This window comes from Amia ocellicauda, chromosome 13 (assembly GCF_036373705.1).
Source record: "Amia ocellicauda isolate fAmiCal2 chromosome 13, fAmiCal2.hap1, whole genome shotgun sequence".
In the NCBI taxonomy this organism is placed as follows: domain Eukaryota; kingdom Metazoa; phylum Chordata; class Actinopteri; order Amiiformes; family Amiidae; genus Amia; species Amia ocellicauda.
The window spans coordinates 36927425-36947239 of NC_089862.1; the positions used below are offsets into that span (position 1 = coordinate 36927425).

General features: G+C 49.6%; 2 protein-coding genes and 1 long non-coding RNA gene across 5 annotated transcripts; 1 reads left to right on the forward strand and 2 right to left on the reverse strand.

Annotated features, from left to right (window-relative positions):
• Positions 1-4015: 4015 nt before the first annotated feature.
• LOC136766906 (ATP-dependent RNA helicase DHX15-like) lies at positions 4016-13682 on the reverse strand. Of its 2 annotated transcripts, none has more exons than XM_066720782.1 (6): positions 13484-13682; positions 11939-12296; positions 7621-7814; positions 7337-7496; positions 6413-6631; positions 4016-4240 (listed from the first exon to the last, which is right to left on the reverse strand). In XM_066720782.1, exons 1-6 carry the CDS (start codon positions 13486-13488, stop codon positions 4031-4033), a joined length of 1146 nt encoding a protein of 381 aa, XP_066576879.1. In that variant the 5' UTR covers positions 13489-13682; the 3' UTR covers positions 4016-4030. The 2 variants fall into 2 exon arrangements, with proteins under 2 accessions (XP_066576879.1, XP_066576877.1); XM_066720780.1 differs by lacking the exon at positions 13484-13682 and adding an exon at positions 13315-13473.
• Positions 13683-14920: 1238 nt separating this feature from the next.
• Positions 14921-17918, reverse strand: LOC136766911 (uncharacterized). Its single transcript, XR_010821786.1, has 2 exons — positions 17656-17918; positions 14921-16158 (listed from the first exon to the last, which is right to left on the reverse strand). It is a non-coding gene; the product is annotated as an uncharacterized LOC136766911 (long non-coding RNA).
• Positions 17335-19794, forward strand: LOC136766910 (extracellular superoxide dismutase [Cu-Zn]). Of its 2 annotated transcripts, none has more exons than XM_066720786.1 (2): positions 17335-17484; positions 18380-19794. In XM_066720786.1, the coding sequence occupies exons 1-2, from the start codon at positions 17350-17352 to the stop codon at positions 19133-19135; spliced, it is 891 nt and encodes a 296-aa protein (XP_066576883.1). In that variant the 5' UTR covers positions 17335-17349; the 3' UTR covers positions 19136-19794. The 2 variants fall into 2 exon arrangements, with proteins under 2 accessions (XP_066576883.1, XP_066576884.1); XM_066720787.1 differs by lacking the exon at positions 17335-17484 and adding an exon at positions 17517-17598.
• The last annotated feature ends 21 nt before the right edge of the window (positions 19795-19815 follow it).

Here is a 19815-nt window from a genome sequence, read left to right on the forward strand (position 1 = left end):
GTACGCACTGCATGCGAATGAGGAGCAGGCGATTATCTACCGACACGGACACACACAGTGCTTTGCCAGTATGGTACTGGGAACACTAGGAAAGCAGAATTCCAGGAACACATCGGGGGTCCGCAGGCATCGGGATGCTGCTATTAGCAGCGCTGACCCACCCCTGCAGAACTGGGGTCTTACTGCCCGACAGCCAGGAAGACCGTGGGAGCCGTGACTCTACAGGGAGCAGGTGGTGCTGCTGAAATACTTTCTCCAATGTTTATATATTTATATACAATTCTAGTGTGAGAGTCAGTGTTTGAGCATGTGATGCTGGGAGGGAGAGAAAATGACTGCTGGAGCCACTTTTCCAATTCTTTACTTAAGATTAAGAAAGCCACCATCACCCTCAGTTTCTACTCAGGACAGTGTGGACCCCTCTCCCAGCCTCCTTCGATTATTACAGTATCTTATTCCCATTTTCCACATTTCTTTTGCCTTCAGATGCTACTTTACAGACACTTTCACACACTGATTTTCAATTAAATAAGCATTAAAGTTTAGGAAGTCATGCTTAAAATATATCCATCTAGAAACATTCATCAGCTATAAGTCGCCCTGGCTGAAGGTGCCTGCTCAGAAATAAATAACGATCAAGAAAAGGGAAATGAACAGAAATAAACAAGGGATGAAAATCAGTCGACGTTTCTGGCAGAACGGGCTGTAGCTCCAATCCTACTCAGAGGGGAATCCATTTTGGCTTATAGATTTGTCAGCAGAAATGCAAAGACCCAGAGCGAGACTAGCGTGTTGCTATAAATGGTAAATCTGAACAGCTAAGACAACACAGCTAAGGGGATCTGCAGCCTGCCAGGGTGCGTGCGATCCCAGGCCCGCCCCCACACGGCATTCAGCACCGTGCTCTCCCCCTGCGTGGGGCCGAGAGCTGAACACGTTGTCCACACGGCCCAGAGAACCTCCTGTGCTGGGAATACTAATGGAACCCCCCGCTGCCATGTTCACAGCACCGGGCCGGTGGAGCGAAATTTAGGGCCACGATGCACCTACAGGCATTAATACTTCAAACCCCAGATGACATGATTTAAAACACCTTGGCTAATGGTTTTAGTGTACGTTATTAACTGCATTGTTGTCTTATATAAACCCTTCGTAAGTTAATTATGGTGCTATGGTACATTTATGGACGGCTCAAATCTGCACACTTTAAAGTGTCGGGGAAGTTCACATACGGCTCCTCGTCAAATCACTCTCGGCACTTTGAGGACGGATCATGAAACACGGCGGAACCTGAAAGTGACACTTATTAATGCGACGCTCACATCCATCACCAGGAGGTGCGAGTACACAAAAGCCACCGGAGCGTCGGGGATCTTTAAAAATAGCATCCTATTCTTTATCGGAATTAAACCAATAGGAATTGCCCGGCGAAGCGAGGGAGAAATTAGCCGTGCTTAACCACATCAAACGACCCGCAGGTGTGGAGAAATTACACCTTTCAGGGCCACTGATCCACACGCAGACAGGCTGCGACGGAGAAAACCGAATAGGTAATCATTCACAGGAAAAGGTTAAAGCCAGAGCTGCGAGTGAAGGAGCGAGACTGGCTGCTGCTTAACACAACACCCCCCGCACCCTCCTCATCTGAAGGAACAGGTGGAAGAAACCCACAAAAAGAGCTTTTAAAACCAACTCTTTTCACAACAAAACAGTTGAACCGAGTTAGGGATGTGAAACTGATGTATTGTGGGCACAAACCCCAGCAGAGAAACCTGCTGCAGCACCCTGAATAAAGGCCGTTTACCCAGAATGATCCAGTAAAAAACCCAGGAAGGCTGCCCGGGATAAAGGGGTCAACTGAATCCATCACACCCAATAATCATCACCAGAACCATCACAATGGAAGAATGGGGTCCACTGTCCCATTTAACATTTAACCCATTTATACAGCTGGGCGTAGTAATCTAGGTAAACAGCAGTGCCCCCACCTGGGATTGAACCCACAACCCTCTGCATCCAGACACTTTCCCCACATTCATAGCAGAGACAAAAGTCACCACGGGGGGCATCAAGTCAAAGTATTGTGCTTCAGTAAAAGGATCTAACAGACTATTCACAAGCAGGTTTCTCACCTCTCCTCAACCCTTATCTGCATCCCGGCATTATATATTCTTAACCCCGAGAGCCTGACATTTCCACAAGGTAATTCCAGGCCATTTCAAAGCCACGGCTGATAACCAAGCTCTGAAAAACTGATAATCGAAAGACATCTGTTCTGCTCAGACACCCCGGGAGTCAGTTGGAGGTGTTAAAAAAAGAAAAGACACCGGGCTGCCATCTCAGGCAAGTATATAATAAAGTCTATCAGTCACCTCAGGAAGAAAGGAAAGAGGATAGAAAAAAAAGACGCTGTGCTAATTTGAAATGGAAACCCATCAAGATCTCAAGGCTGTATCTGGTGCTTGTGTGTTATTAAACTCACTGTATCCATAGCAGGCTTTCATGTCAACAATCCTTTTAGCACAAAGAGCAAACAGAGATAATGTTTGAACTTTTAAAACGCTTGTCCGCAGCTTAAGGTAATCAAGCTGTTCAAAGTCCTGAGCCTTTGTAAATATACAAAGCAGTTCAAAATGATGAAAATTAATGAAAGGGAGGAGAGGAGAGGGGGAGGGATGCCAGCTCTGTCCGAGGAGGGGAATCGATGGTTGTGTGGTACAGGATTCATTACAGTTGTGTTAAAGTGAGCATGTCGCTGGGACGGGTTTGTGTTACTGGCCCAGTGCAGGGTTTCCCAGTCCTCTATCCGACGACACACACCAGCTGTGCGATACCAAGATTCCTCAAAATCCATCTGCCACAAAAGTTAACCATTTTCAGTTTGGCAGAGAATATACACAAACCATATATTGAGGTAAACAGGAGCATTTTAAAATGAAAAAGAAAAACATTGTGGCTGAGAGTTTTAAAAATAGTTCCATGTGTTCCCAGGACATGCGTTCCTTGAAACCATTAGCTCTGTGGACACGGAGAGGAGCTTCAATACAAGACACTGCGGGCAGGTAAGAGGGAATCGCTGACAGAGGGAAAACGGCACAATTATGCATCATTGGGATTTATGCTACAGATTGACAAAATAACCCGACTGTAGAGCATTCTGCAGGTGCTCTTCAAAGTTCAGAAAAATTCAAAGTGCCATCATTTACTCTGCCTTTAATTACCCCCATTATCCCTGATCACCTCTATATTTACAATATGGGGTTTCTCTTTGATTAAAACAGTTTAGAAACTGTTTTTCTTGTCTTATTTTCATGCATTTCTAGTTTCATTGTTGCCATCAACGTATTGAAAACGGAAATAATGGAACTCAGGAAAAAATAAATCAGAATTTTAAATAAAACTGATTTCACAGGGTCCCAACACAGCCGTCAGGGGTGAGAAAGTCCAGATGAAAGACCCTTTAAAATTGGGCACAGTGCATCACAGGACGACGCGTCCCCTGGGATCGCAGCTTCACCACACAAAGACAACACACACACCCTTCCGGAAACCAACCAGAGCAGCAGCCGATTTAAAGCTGAATCTGTCAGACGCCGGCTGACGCGAGTCCTCGTCTACAGAGCCGGTTCAATTAAGATTTCGGCTTTGATTACAAAGAAAATTAAGTTTTATAAACCCTGCGATATATCAAAAGGCAGGAGAAGAGGAGGGGAGAAAAATTAAGTTTCAAACAAATCTGGCGATTCTCCCAGAACCAACTCCGGACTCGACGCTCGTTTCTTGCTTCAGTACGTCAGTCGTGGTTCGCCGTCACTTCTCGCATTAGCGAAGGCGAGAAGCGCACGTCAATAGCGGCGCCTGCGGAGGAGAGACTGCGGCGCTGGGGTCCTCGGGCTGGCAGTGACTAATACCCAGCTCTCGATCCGGGAGGCTGTTCAGATCAGCCGACAGGAGCAGCATATGTTGTGAGTCAGCCCTGCACCAAAACCAGAGGAAGCACGTTCTCTCTCATCCCTCCCTCCTTCCCTCTCTAAAGCCACCGAGCCGAAAGGGAACCGAGAGCCGTACGTACCTTGCGTCCGATCGCGCCACTCGTCTTCTTGGGAGGGGGGGGCTCAAAGATCCTCTGCTGCTGCTGGGGTGGGAGGGTGGAGTACAGCGGGATGATCTTGATGTCTCCGACTTCGGGGCCCAGGTCGTCGATTTCTCGTTTTATCCGTTTACAGGCTTCATCGATTTCCTGAAAGAGGATTCGCATGGCTAATGTCAACGGTTAACATCTTTTAAAATAAATACTGATCTAAATCATGTAGCTCACCTATTACACACACAGCATCAGATTAAAACCCAGCAGACCACCATGAACAGAAGGGTGATGAAGCCCCTCGGTCTGACACTGAAGTCTTTGGCACAAGGAATTCAGGACAACAATCTCCAGAGCGCCACTTTAAACCACTACAGGCTTGACAGTATTCCAGCACCGACAGGCTATAAAAGCCACAGACCTGGATCTATCCCAGTGCAAATCATATGACAACTGACACGGACACATCCCGGACCCCAATTCGAAACATGCTGGCAGCTCTCGGGTGGACTCAGCCAAGGCAGGGTAGGATGGTTGTTTTTCAGGCATGCAGACCAAGTTACAATAGAGTTAACACATTCATGCTAAATCAATCACCGCATCAATAATAAACGCTTTTGAGGTTTTGATTTGGAACAGGCCCTGGGCTGTGAAAGCAACTTTGCCAGTTGCATTGGTAAAATAATGTATATCATCTCTACGCATATAGAGAGAGAGGGAGAGAGAGGATGGGCACATGGGGGGACAATGCAAATTAAAATTCGCAATCGGGGCAATCCACACTCACACATTTGTCCAAGAGCATTGAAAACAAGCCTGCAGCAATCTGCCTGTGAGCCAATCAGCCTGCTGCACTTACAGGATAAATCTGCTGCTCAAAGAGTCTGACGCATTTTGAGGGGGAGGGACAAAAAAAATAATTAAAAAAAAAAGCTAACCTATACTCAAACGCAGCCCTTACAAAGCATCACTGTGGCCCCAATTAAGCCTCCCCTCCCATCGACAGAAGCCTGCAGTTCTCTCTCTGCCACCCCGATCACATGAGTCTTACTGATCCTCCCGCACCCTGGTCGACAGCACAGCAAACCGCTGCCTCTAGCAAGGTCAACTGATGTCTTCCTCGCTGCCTACATCCGCGAAAAGTCGCACTTCGACACTTCACTGGGCGTCTAAGGTCAGCTGCCATTAGCCGGCACACACCCTGGAGCCAAAAGCACCCTTACCCTGGTCTCTCTCTCCAAATCTCAGCAAAGCTCAAACTCAGGAAGAAGTAAACGCCACTGTCATTTCACCCAGCTCTCCTCAACTCCAGCCTGAAAGACACCCCAGGCTCATAAACCCGGGGCCCAGCACTAATGCATCCACACGCCCCGAGGAAAACCCAATCTGTACTCGGGCTAGTGAAGAGCTCGCACCTTAAAGCAACAGCTCTATGGATGTGTAATTCTATCCCCCCATCCAGCTTATCCGAGCTCTCAGCCGGGCCTGCAGCACCATCATCAGTCCACTCTGAAAAGTACAGCCCCTTGGTAAGAGGGTCACGTGACCAGATCCAGGCCTGGCTCTGACTGCAGGGAAGGACTGTTCTATGGAAGCAACTCGACACATTCAGCAGCCACTTTAACAACCTGCTGCTCCGTCATGCTGTGCATATTAAAAACACTGCCTTTTAATCCAACCCTGTAGAAATAATACTCTAGTAAGAAAAGGGTGTGTGTGGGGGGGGGGGGGGAAATCAGCAGAAAAATCATTCCATTTAAATTAATCTCATACGTGTTGATCTCCGTGCTGTTAATTACAGAGATTGCTGCGTATCTCCACATTTCAAGCACAACGGCCTCGGGCACATTGTAACGCTTATCTTTTGATTATTTTTAAAACAAAGGTTTGTACAACACACAACTGCCAAAAATAGTAGCGCAAAACTTCCTGCAATTTCAGCATAAATAAGCCGTTATCTCACGCAGATAAAATGCTCGGCGGCTTCAGGGGGTCGCCGGTGATATTAGTTTCCTGCAAAGTCCGGGCAAAATTTAGAGTTTACACTGGGGGGGCAACAGCACCCGAAAACCGATCGGTGCCACCCTGTCCTGCATCACACTCTCAACCCACTTCAGATCAGGTCAATAAATGATATGTAATTCAGTGCTTCTGTGTTGTAATCCCTGCTTAAAAGGCTTCGTCGGGACAAAAGCAAAATCTCATCACAGTTACTCATCGACGCGTCACTCCTGTGCTATTGAACTCCAATCGCTGCCTGTTATTGTCCTGTCTGAGCAACAACAAACAACAACAAAAACCGATCGAGGCCAGCAGGGACCGACGTACCTCCTGGCCGGTGAGGAAGAGCAGCACGTCGCCCTCCTCCTCCTCGCACATGTGGATCTGAATGACGGTGCGGATGGCTGCCTCCAGGTAGTCCCTCTCGGGCTCGGGCGTGTAGAAGATCTCCACGGGGTGGGTGCGGCCCGGGATGGTGAGCAGAGGACAGTTGTCAAAGTAAATCTGAAACTTCCCGGCGTCCAATGTGGCGCTCATGACAATAACCTGCGAGGAAAACAAATGCATAAATAGACAGACAGACACACATACACAGAGACAGACATGCACACGCACACAGAGGTAGACAAGACACGCAAGCACACAGAGACACGCAGAGACAGACATGCACGCACACAGAGACGGAGAGACAGAGACTGAAGGACAACCAAAAAAACATTCTGTATCCAAAACACATTGCTACTAAGCCTAGACACACAAGCAGGGGGGCCCACACTCTCATCCAGGCTATAATTGCCCTCAATCAGAGGCAAATTAAAAGCCACATTTCGAAGGAACAGAGAGCAGATAATGCAGAATAACCCAGAGCTCATTTAACAGTCTCTGAGCACATGTGTAACCTTTAATAAGCCCACAGCAACGAGCAGCCATTACCCAGCTGCTTTATGGGAGCGGTCCGGCACATCGTATCTATAAAAGCCGCGCGCTCCTCATCCCCTCAGATTGATGGCCTGAAACCGGCTGACCGGGGAGCCGTTTGCCTGGTGTTGCAAAGCGACCCGCTGAGCGTTTGTGCATTAAACGCCTCGCTCTGTCTTCCCTCGGTGGGCAGCAGCTGTCAGGCCAGGCAGGTTTATCGCCCGATCGCCAGCAACACACCAAATATATCAACAATAAAGCTGTGAACAGACGCTGCTATTTTAAGAGCCAGACGACCCTCGAACCCCGAAGTCAGGAAGCGGCGACGGATACCTTCAAATCGCATCTCTGCCTGACAACTTCCTTCAGGACGCCCATCAGGATGTCGGTGGCGAGGGTGCGCTCGTGGGCCTCGTCCAGGATGATGACACCGTAGCGCTCCAGGAGGGGGTCGTTCATGGCTTCCCGGAGCAGCATACCGTCGGTCATGTACCTGGGGGCGGGGGAGCGGACACGGTGAATCGAGCGCTTAAAAAAAAAAAAACCTCAACCGATCACCTCGATCACCTAAACAAGTCTCTCTCCTCCACACGAGAGCAGAAGAGGACGGCACGTACTTGAGGATGGTCTTTGCGCTGCTGCAGTCTTCGAATCGGATGGAGTAGCCCACTTCCTGGCCCAGCATCACGTCCATCTCGTCCGCCACCCTCTGCGCCACACTCATGGCTGCCACCCTCCTGGGCTGGGTGCAGGCCACGCCGCGCTTGGGCCCCGGGAGGGCACGCACCATGTCCACACACCACTGCGGGATCTGCCAAGGCAAAGGGCTTCATTAGACACCAGGAAAAAATAAATAGCTATTAATCGGTTAATTGGACGTAACCGAGTCAGACATTTCACGGGGTCTGACACAGGGGACAGTCTGATGACCAATGAGTTACAGTCTTGGGACAATACTGACGCTTCACGGCAAGACTAAATGTGGTAAGCTGAATAAATGTTCTGCTTAAAAACACACGACCGGAGAATAAATCTGCAGGGGCTTTGGTTTTGCTTGGAGCCCAATCCTTCAAACAGAAGGAACAGAGCATCATGGGACTGTAAACAGTCAGACATTCAAATTCACAATGGTTTCCATGTTACAAAGAGAAGGATAAATAAACAAAAGGATAAAAACAGGAGACACTTCTTCACACAGAGGCGTCACAATCTGAACAAACTCCCCAGCGATGTGGCTGAAGAGACAATTTGGGAACATTCAGAAACAGACTGGATAGGATCCTTGATCACTTAGTTATTAATGGACACCAAACGAGCACGATGGGGCGAATGGCCTCCTCTCGATTGGACACATGTTCTTAATATGCAACAATATTTTCACTCAAACAGGAATAGCAACACTCTGCTCTGGGCACTAAGCTTGATCTGCTAGGAAACATTCCCATCGTCGGTAACCGGAGCTTCTCGTATGACAGCGTAAACACAAAGGAGGGGGAGAGATGCTCGAAGTCCGCAGCGACCCAGTCTGACCTCACTTGGACAATTGTGTCCAGTTCTGACCAGAGCACCGTGACACACTAATTATATTGACCTGAATATATGATGCAAATCTAATCTCGATCATCAGAGAAGCTGAAGTGTCAAATCATTGTGCTGATAAAAACGGTCACTGAAAGCAATGCGAGACGATGGTGCAGGAAAAAATAGCTGCTTTTGATCACACAGCCTCGGAGAATCTCCTTTCATCAGCCTAAAAGTGCTCCTGTTTTGTGATATTAACATATTGAGATACAAATAAATTTCAGAGCTTCACCGACACCCTCTAGTGGTCAGTACAGAAAGGGTTTATTTCCCCCACTGGCTGCTGAAGTCTCATGCGTTTGACATGATGGGGTTTGTTCCAGTAATTTGTGATCTCTGAACTGAAAAGTGAGGATGTCTTAAATTCCACTGTCTCACACTCAAGCTGATATTATAGTGCTCTGGAAACAACAATACGGAGAACCACCAGACTGAAATCCACGCTGAATGAGTCGAGCACCGCAGTGGACTGGAGGAGCTGAAGACCTCAAGTTGGCAACACAGCCAAGGGCATTTGATTCAGGGATTCAAAACCCAGGTGTGGGGCAAGTCAAGCCAGGGGACGCCTGAGAGATGAGCAGTACTATAGGGACCCGGGGCCACGGGTACTAGGAGCACTCAGGACAGGAGTCAGGAGACATTTAAAAAGGATGAATATATGGTTTACCACTAAGCAAAGCCTCTCCTGAACTTTCTGCCTGCAGGGGAGGCAATCCGATTGATTGTCTCTAAAATGGCGCGGTCTCTCTCTGCTCTGTGCCTCGTGGTTTTCGTTTATTTCACTATGTTTGACTGTGAGGCAGCGGTCTGCTGTAATCCTCAGTCTCCGTGCTGCTCACACCCTGTCGGTGTCCGAGTCTCGCTCAGTGGTGATCGGATTTTTGACCGCTTCAAAAACTGAATTATATTGCAAAATGCTACTGCAGGAACAGTACGAACCTCCCATGGGGAGAGGAAACAAATGCAAAACTGGGAACACAGCTGACTTTCTTCAAATCTACACACAATATCTGCAGTTTTTGACAGTGTTTTCAATAATCACACAGCTCTGGCCCAATTGGTTTTATTTGGGCAGCAAAACCGAACCTGACCCGAACCCGTATTGCGACTGAGGCAAAGCAAAGTGCAGGTGTTAAGCACGGATGAACATTCTTCAATGAGAAGGTTAACTGATTTTATAGCACCTTTCAGAAATCACAAAGCACTGGACAGAAAATAAATGCAGCAAAACAGCAGTAAAACACCTCCACAAAGATTTAATAAAACAGAAGTCAACAGTCTAAAAAGCCCTGGTAAAAAGAGGAGTTTTAAAAGATTTAGAGACCTGAGGACAAGGGGCCGGGTCTCAGCGTGCCTCACAGAGGATTAAGGAGGGCCGGCTCAAACAGCAATACATCCACGAGAGCAGCTGATTCACTGAAGTGGCTACAGCTCCATTATTTGATTGTTTTTTCAGAAGGCCAAGAAAAACACATTTGTCTCCGACAGGGAAAATGAGCGTCCGCACCGCAGCATATAAAACAGGCCCCGGGTTCCTCCTCCCCTCAAAACCCACTGGAGCGCCGTGCGGCAGAGGCGTCCGAGGCGCCGGCTCCGAAGCGGAATAGTAATTCCCACTCCTCACTTCATTAACCTGTTTCCCCTCTCATTCCCAGCAGCCAGACTTTCTTTGGTTTTCCGTTTTATTTGTATAGTATCTGCTCTAAAATATTGCCCAATTTACGGCGCTCATAAATCCTGGTCTGGCGGAGAATGAGCACATTTTTCTCCTTTTGGGAAGAAACATAAGCCACTCAATCCAGTAACTATTTTTAGATGCATGCGAGTGATTTGTATTCACACTGCACTCCGGCTGGGGGAGAAATAAATAAAAAATCATAATCCCTTTTCTGCTTTTGTCACAGTGCGTCTCTTTTCCTCAGTTTGTGTGGAATGCGTCTCTCTGATACAGTGCTAGATCTCAAAAGCTAATAAAAAGGGTTTTAAACAAGCTTAAGCTGCCCTAGAGCTTTTCCTCACTAATATGTAAACTTCCCGAGGCGCCCTCCTTAGCCCGGTTTAAATTAAGCCAATTCAGAGCTAAACGCCTCGGATGTGAAGCGCGTTCTTGTGGCCGATTCTCATCAGCACCGCGCCGGTCTGTGGCGACAAGGTCACGTGTCAAAGGCGGTGGAGCCTCGCGGTTCTGAAAGGGCCCAAGTCGGGAAGAGAAACACTCGGAGGAAGAGGCAGGGGGGTGGTTACTTCGTCCTTCAATTCATAACCTTAAGCAAAGTGAGATTTCATTAAGTGATGTCAGTTTTACAGCACTGAAGGCACCAAGAGAGTCAGGGAGGGGAGATATAAACACTGTAGATTTAAAATCAGCACTAAGGACGGCCGAGGATAATACAGAATATTTATATTTTTGGATTCTTCGTGACTTTGGATCTTAATGCCAAAAAATAAAAAAACACTAATAGGTATAAATTAACCATTTAAACTCGGAATGCAAAGCCTCATTTATCAAACATAAATCCTGTCGCTATTCCACATCTTACAGATTTGTCTCTGCCTAATTGAGCTGGTATTTCAGGTAAAGGGATTGTGCTTTTAAAAACTGCTTAATTAATCTTGGGGAGTTTAAACAGATCAGTCAGCAAAGGAACTCTTACTAGTTCATACGTTTTGATCAGCAGTGATGGAAAAAAGGGGTCCTTCGAGCGTCCTGAACGGCACGCCCCCCATTTCCTTCACCTAAAACATCAAGGCAAACAATTCCCACAACTTGCCCAATGCGTCGAGTTCAGTGTCGAGACAGATTTCACGGTGAACGTTGTGAGGGACGGTACTGCAACCTTTAGCATTGTCCATATGAGACACAGGGAATGGGTCAGAAGATTAAAGCACACTTACAGATTACATGCACGGTTGCGATTTAAAATAAGTTGGGGGGGGGAACAATTAAGAAGGATAGGGCTCAGGGCGCTATAAACTGGGTCCAGATGGGTTCACAGCGCTCTCTGAATCAGCATCATCACCTGGAAACTGATACACTGGTTAAACTGGTGCAGTTATCCAATCGAAACCTGAAGAGACCAACCGCAGCTGTGCAGCCCCTGCCATTAAAACTGCCAACTGGCCTGGCCGTCCACCAGAGTGGGGTCAACGCCAGCGTGCTCACCACAACGGCAGACACGACATCAGGGAAGCTCAGAGCAGGAGTGGAGCTCCAGGCATCTTTCAATCAGCCAGCGATTAAGACCTGGAGTCAACAGGCGACTCGACCTCGAATAAGAGGACATGAAAGCCAAAAGATGAAGAGAAATAATCTGGTGAGTGCCGAGACCTGGCAAAGTCACCCGCGTGCCTCACCTGCGTGGTCTTCCCGGAGCCGGTCTCCCCCACCAGCACGAAGCTCTGGTTCCTGGTGAGGATGTCGTTGAAGCGCTCCTTGTACTCCCACACGGGCAGCTGCAGCCGCTTCTTCAGGATCTCGTAGAAGCGCGGCGTGTGCGGCAGGTTGGTGAAGGGGTTGATCTGCTGGTGGATGGCGGACTGCTTCAGCGTGGGGATGCCCGTCCCCGCCATCATGGGGTTGAGTGAGATGCCACCGGGCACCTTGACGTCCTTCTCCCGGTCCCGGTCACGCTCGCGGTCCCTGTCCCGGTCGCGGTCCCGCTCCCTGTCCTTCGGCCGCTCGTCACGCTCCCTGTCCCGCTCTCTGTCTTTCCTGCAACGGAGAATGGTGGTGAGAGGCGGAGCTGACTGAAGCCACAGAGGGAGGAGGAGGAGGGTAAGGGAGGAAGAGGAGAGATGCACCCACAGATAGAGGCACAGAGCAGTTAGTTCACTGAAGGCACCAGCGCCAGTGAAGGGGGGGGGTGAAGAAATGCATCCAATTCAAACATTTTTTCCCCCACTGTATAATTCAAGCATATCAGTCTCCTGCTGGTACAAACATGCTCCAAGTTCATTATATACTGCGCTAACGAGGAGAGTGAATAATTACTGATGAACCCTGAGCAGATCAGTTTACACTCAATCACTTCTGCTCCGTTTAGCACCCATATTCAATATACCCGGCCGTGCACTGCGGGGTCGGCTGTCAATCTGCGGCCCATTTCAACACACCAGTCCAGGGACGTGCGTGTCCGCAGCGGCCCGTCAGCGTGGGAGGCGTCTGGAGCCAAAACAGCAGCTACTGAAGCGGGGCTGTGCGGGAGACCGGGGCACGGCGGCACACAGAGGGAAGCCCCCGAGAGACACTGCCCGGCTCGGGTCGCACGGCGGCCGTGGGGCGCCGTAACTCGCAGGACCGGCCCCCTGCTCTCAAGCCTCGCCGCCGCCATGCTGCCCCCAGACAAGCGCCACCGCACGGCGGGGTTTCTCACTGCCCGGCGCTGAGGGAGACGGCGCAGGCCCAGGCGTGGGCTCTTCCCCCCGGGGTCACAAGCCGGTCTCCCCCCGCCGGCAGCGCAGGCCGCATGCGACACACACGTGCGAAACAGCCGCAAAACAGCGGCGCCTCCGACCCGCACAGCCGGGCGACAGGCCGCGCCGGGCGGCAGCAAGGCGTTCGTGACAGCACCGCACAGCGGCGGGCTCGGGTCGGGTCGGGTCGGGTCGGGTCGGGTCGGGCGGCGGTACCGCAGCGGCCGGGTGTCCGTCCCCCAGCACCGCGCCGCTCCGCACAGCCCCCTCGCCGCCCAAACAAAGCGCTCGAACCCCGCCGCCGCCGCGCCACTCACCCGTCGGAGGAGGAGCGCTTCTTGGTGGACGCATAGTCGTCTCCCAGGTCCAGCCGGTGCCTCTTAGACATGCTGATCGCAAACGCCGAGCTCAGCCTCCGAGGCGACCACGCTACTGCGCCTCTCCGTCCACAGCCGCGGCGACAAGATGGCGACCGGAACCACTTACCTCATCCGAGCGCCTCCGCGCAGACGTGCGGTCGCGGCTCAGCGGCGGGCGGGTCCGGCTCCGGGTCGCGGCGGCCGCTTTTCGCGCACAAGTGCGTGGAAAAAGGTCGTAAATGAAAAAAGGCGGCGAAAGCGAAATGTTGCTGTTCGGCCGCCGCGCCGGTGTCATCGGTACACGGAGCCCAAAGCGGAAGTGGCGCAGGATTGTTTCCCGCCCCCCTCTCTCTCTCTCTCTCTCTCTCTGTCCCTCCCTCCTCCTCTCCTCCTCTCATCCCTCTCATCCCTCTCTCTCTCCAGCTGCTCACACCGCCTGCGTGCATCAGCGCTTCAGTCAGATAAACACGCCGTGCTGTCAAACGAGGCGCTGCCGCGTCCGGGTCGATGCGGGTGACCTGACCCCCAGGCCAGCATGAGTGCGGCTGCTCCGGCAGGTCTGGGCGGCCAGTGCTGGGCTCGCATCCATGCGTTTCTGCTCGCTGGGGGATTCACGTTTACCCTGGAAGAGAAACTAGGAAGTCAAAACGGGTGGCACTCAAGCACGTGTGCTGTGTTTCTGTATAAAAGCAAAAAGAAAGAAAGAAAGAAAGTGAATGACCGGCCACAACATAGTGAAGCATTTGAATCACTTCCAGGTCCTGACATTTGACTGAGGTGCCACAGCTGAAGCGTCCGCTATGGGACTGAACTGATCATGCAAACCTCCATTTTCTATTAATATAAATCAGGGCTATATTGTCCCAGTCTTTCAAAGGACGCATTGTAAAAACAGGTTTCTGTAGCTTTTTATTTTCCCACCCCTGCAGCCCAGACCTGTAACACAGGAGCCTGATCAACTCTTGGATATCATGCACTTTCTTACTGCTCTATGCTTCACTAGCTCCTGCTTTCTTGTGTATTATTGGCACTTCTCTCGTTTTCCTGCACCTTCTCCTACGCTTACCCCTCCCTTTAACACCCACCTGGGACTGAAGGATCTTTGTTTGACAGAAATAATAATAATTATGATTTATGCCATGCCTTTACGTGGAAAAAGATACTACAGAATCAGCTTTCAGTAGAACACGTTCTAAGCCCTTTGAATTGGGATCATTTCGACAGCGTTATTAAAGTGAGAGGCCCGATGATCATTGCCCAGCAAGGTCACCATTCGAATGAAGCCCCAGGTGGGATTGTCTTGTCAGTGGCAGATCAGTGTGAGGTGGCTCAGCTCAATAGAGATCTGGAATAAAGTGGCCGCCCTGGGCACAGGGGCCTAAAAACACTGCTTAGGTCATTTTCTCCTACGTTCTCCCTTTTAGCGTCCTTTGAATACCACAACTCTGTACTGGTGTCATACATTATCAGGATACACCAATGAGGAAGTAACACGTTTACTACAAACACACATACAGGCGAACCCAGAGCTCCTCTCACGAGAAGTGAAGAAAAGAACGAAGGATGCGAGTTGGAGACACTTTTTATATCGTGTTAATGTACAGTTTATAATAATGACCACAGCCCTGAGTGCTGCTGTCCGAGTGTTTGAGGTGTTGATGGGGGCTGGCCAGTGTTCTTCAGGCAGCACGTGTTTATCAAAGTCCTCAACCAAACGCCTGAGCCCCAAAACACACAATCTTCACTGTTTAACTGACCCCCTGTCCTAAAGACAATAGTTGTACACATTCCAATAAACTAATAATTAAAGTAGCCCCGAGAAAGGAGTCAATACAAACATGAAACGATATAAAGAAAATGATAAAACTTGATCACAGACACCATCAAAGGGAAAAGCTGCCGTCGTTCTGAATACTTCAGTTATTCAGCACTTTTATGCGGAGGTGTTTTATGCAGCGGCCACAGCCTCCAGTCAGAGCTGTCCATGTTGCCCAAGTCCATCCGAACAGGTCTCAGGCCCTCTGCTGGGCACGGGCAGTGTTGCAACTGGGTCCCACAACTGAGGAAAAGCCCCAAACACAAACCTGGCACGCACCTCTGTGGCCAGTTGCATGAAAAAAGTACAGGGTTACGTAAGTATTAGGCAAAGCACCTTTTCTCGAAGCAAGTGTATTGGCTGCAGTGTGCAACACCCTCACGCCCAGTGCGCACCAGAGGGCACGCTTACTGGGAAACCGAACATCAGTTGTGTCACTCAACGGGCCCCTGGCCACAGCTGTGAGGCCGGCAGGTGATGCCCACACAGTGATATTTCCCCAGATAACTGTGTGAAGTTATTCTGCAGACACCTTTATCCAAGTTTTGTTTTGGAACGCACTGTTCAAGATGCTCAACACTTACAAGAGGTTTACAACATCGCTACGAATAATGCGTTCAGCCACACATTACAGAGAAGGTCATTAAGCCATAGAGCAGCTGCAATAAGGGCGCTGAGTTGATGAGCTCCAATCCAGCACAGTCTGAACAGTAGAGGCGATTGAGAGAGTGATTCAGGAGGCACCAGGGCAGACAGGCTCTTTAAATAGTCTTGACAACATTAAACTCGGCCTGATTGTAGACTGTCATGTCTGAATCCTGTCCCTCTCCACTGGTCTGTCCAATCAGCCCTGGTGTGTTGTGCATGCATTCAAAGGTATAAGCAGGAACCGCAAGTGTGCAATCCTGTGAAATCCCAGACTAGATGCCTTCACACTCTGCCGGACACGCACAGAGCGGGAGCTGCCCCGCATTTCCACCCCCGTTCTGTGAAAAAAATGAGGAAAATACACTGTAATTAAAAACTGTTGAAGCGACAATACGAGTCAAGTCATTGCGCTCGTACAGGGAGGCGAAGGTCCAACGCAGACGCGCCCTCCTGTTGGTGAAACTGTGACACAGCTCCGGCGGTGGATGCCCGAGCAAACAATCAGGCTGGTAATGGGACATTTATTTTCTATAAAGAGGATCATTAAAAAGGCTGCCCACGTCGAGGAGGCCACTTTAATAAGGTTCCATGCAGCTTCAAACCTATTGGATTATGTAATGATTAATCGGTAGCTACCAAAGACAATCATTGCCGTTGACACACGTAATTACCCCACCTGGGCACTGCTAACAATCTCCGTAATGGCCGATGGCTCATTGCTTGTAACCAGGGATTGATGGTGATGGGGAAGAGGATGTTAACATTACAACTAAGCTTTACTAATGCTCCAAATTCAGGGCTAATTTAAAATACCAGGCATTTTCCCCCTTCTTTCACAGGCAATTAAATAACAGTCCAATTGTGTGTGAAATAGGACAGCCTGGCGGCCCTGCTGTCAAACCAGAGAGAGAGAGGAGACGCTGGGTTATTTCAGCGCTGGCAGGATTGAGGGCCGGCGCCTGAATTGAAAAGCTCCGAAGGATGGGGAGATAAAGAGGCGAGTGATGAGGGAGATTGGCGAGACTCTTCTCATTTTTTCGTCTCCCCTCGCTGCGATGGTATTGAAAGGGGAAGATAAAGTTCTGCCTTTGAAACAGCCTTTGGCCACGGCTGTAAAAACATGCAAATAACATGTATTAGAGCAGATCAACTGGACATATCCGTGGGCTGCGTTCAACCCTGGAGTAAAACTGACTTCAACTGTAACTCTGTAGTAAGAAATAGATCTGGAACTAAAATAAATAAAGAGCAATTCTATGTCTGCGTCACACTAAACAGGTTTGAATCCCCCCATACCCTCTCTCAGTCGCATTATAATCGGTTAGTTACCCCTATGCAGGGTTTACTATGCCTATACAACCTGCAGAAATTAAGACCCATCACACAAAACACACTTCACTAATTCATTCATATTATAATGATTGTGTACAGAATCAAAACAAAACAGCAGAAAAACAGTCACAATAGACATCAAATCTGTCATCAATATAACAGATCATTGATCATTAAACCGGGAATTTAGGCGAGTCATGTGCCGGGACGGGGGCAGTCCTGCTGTGGCGAAAGAGGGACGCAGCTGCGTAAGCGGCGCCGCTGCTCCGCCTGAGCGACACTGCGCAGAACTGCTGCCTGCGGCCGGACGGCGAGATCCGCTGCGCTGCCAGGTGAGGACTGGGCGCGGCTGCGGGTCAGGGACACACGTGTACACGGGGGACACACGCAGGGGATGGTGCTGCCGGCACATCATTGCTAATGTGATCAGGAGGCGCAGAGATGAAGTTAAGAAAACTCGTATTAATCACCGAAAACACTATCCGCAGCAACACTAAACTCACCCGCAGTTTCTTACACGTCCAGTGGCTGCAATCGTGTTCATGCGTGTTCATGCGTGTTCAGTCGTGTTCAGGCGTGTTCAGGCGTCTTCGCTTAGTTAACGGTTTTAACTTCAACCGTTTTTTTACGTTATATTTGGCGTGTGAACACAGAATATATACAAATAAATCCGTGAGATGCAGGCAGTGAACAGACACGGGAGCGACATTGTATCCACAGTGGACTCACGGGTCCAAACTGCGTCACAGTCGGTCTTTGTCCCGGGGTCCCGCCTGGCGCGGCTGTGGCGCAGCTGTGGGGGTCTCCGGGTCCAGGCAGGACCCCCATGTTTCTGTGCCGAGTTGTGTAACGCTGGCTTTTTATTGGCAGATAGTTCATGCAGTTAGATAACAACTGCAGAAACACATTGTTCAAACGTAGAAAAGGTTCTTTAATGTTTCATATCTCCCTTCAGTAGGTGTTTTAGGTGACATTGTGTTTCAACAAAGTTTTAAAAAGAAAGTGTTCTTAAAAATACCTAAAAGTGTTTCAAAAACTTTTTAAAAACAGCCTCCAGTTGACGGGCAGGTTTTCCAAGTTACCCACTTACAAAAGACGTTATTGCATTAATAATGAACGATTTAACAGCATTTAAATCAGAAATATGTGCCTAAACATCAAATGCTTGGGAAATGGAGTAAGAACTCCCTGCCTCTGAGAGGAATTCATTTCGTTTTCTTTTTTTAGACATCCTCTCTCCAGGCCTGTAGAAACACGGCTCAGAAGATGTTATCATTAAATTGGCTGCTGGTGTTGGCGCTCCTCTCGGCGCCGGAGTCCCTGTGTGTCGAGATCTCTGGCAGGGAGGGGCCGGGCCAGAACGGCACGGAGGAGATGCAGGCCTCGGGGCCCGGCCCGGCCAGCATCGAAGGGGAGGCCAGTAACGAAGACGTACTGGTGTACGCGGCCTGCGAGATGAGGCCGAGCAGCAAGCTGGCGGACGGCAGCCCCAAGGTCACCGGGCAGGTGCTGTTCAAGCAGCAGTATCCCGATGGCAACCTTGAAGTGCTGTTCAATTTAGATGGCCTCCCCATCAACGACAACCAGTCCAGAGCGATCCACGTGCACCGGTTCGGAGACCTCAGCGACGGGTGCGACGCCACGGCCGGCCACTTCAACCCGGACCAGGCCGACCACCCCAAGCACCCCGGGGACTTCGGCAACTTCACCCCCAAGAAGGGCAAGATACGGAAGAGCAGTAAAGACAGCAAGGCCACCCTGTTGGGGCCCGACACCGTGCTGGGCCGCGCCGTGGTGATCCACGAGAAGGAGGACGACCTGGGCAAGGGCGGCGACGCCGGGAGCCTGCTGCACGGGAACGCGGGCAAGCGCCTGGCCTGCTGCGTCATCGGGGTGAGCTCGGCACATCTCTGGACCAGCGCCGCCGAGAGCCAGGCGCTGAGGAAGAAGAGCGCCAAGCGGCTGGCCAAGAAAAAGGTCTAGCTGCACGACAAGCTCGGAAATCTGGGACGTGATTTTGCCCCTCGCTTCTCTAATGGACAAGGTTCCTGCGCTTCTCCAAGTGTTTCTTTTTCATTTCACAACAATCTTAAGAGAGAAATGTATAAATATAGACATGTTAGCAGTGCGGTGGGCTGACCTTTGCTGACACTTCTTGTGTGTGGTTTACAGGTGGGGGTCGGGACTGAAGTGTGTCGAGTGAATTCAAAGGGTAGAATTTACTTTATATGGAACAGGTTTAAAATGTACTAGAAGTCTCAGTTCTTTAACAAAAAACAATTGATAACAACTTCACAGCTGTTCATAGTCAAAAGAGAAGGAATAGAATAATCTGCCCAACAGAGAGAAACCCGTCCCAGTCTGGTACTTTGGCTAAAGTACTTCTTACTAAACCCTATCCAAAACTTTCTGCAGCGCCAGCAGGTTTTATAACTCATTACACACAAACCTGCCGCCATCAAAAGTGTCAGTGGATTGTTTCAAGACTTTCCTTGGACAATGTGTTAATTTGTGCAATGTGCTCTTTGGCCCTGTTGAGTAAGATGTATCATTATATGAATGTTTTTTCTTGTCTTACAAATACCATTAGAAACTAAAAAAGCATTATTCACCTCCTGATTAAAGTGTGGTTTGGGTTTAAATGTAGACGTGACTCTTCTTTA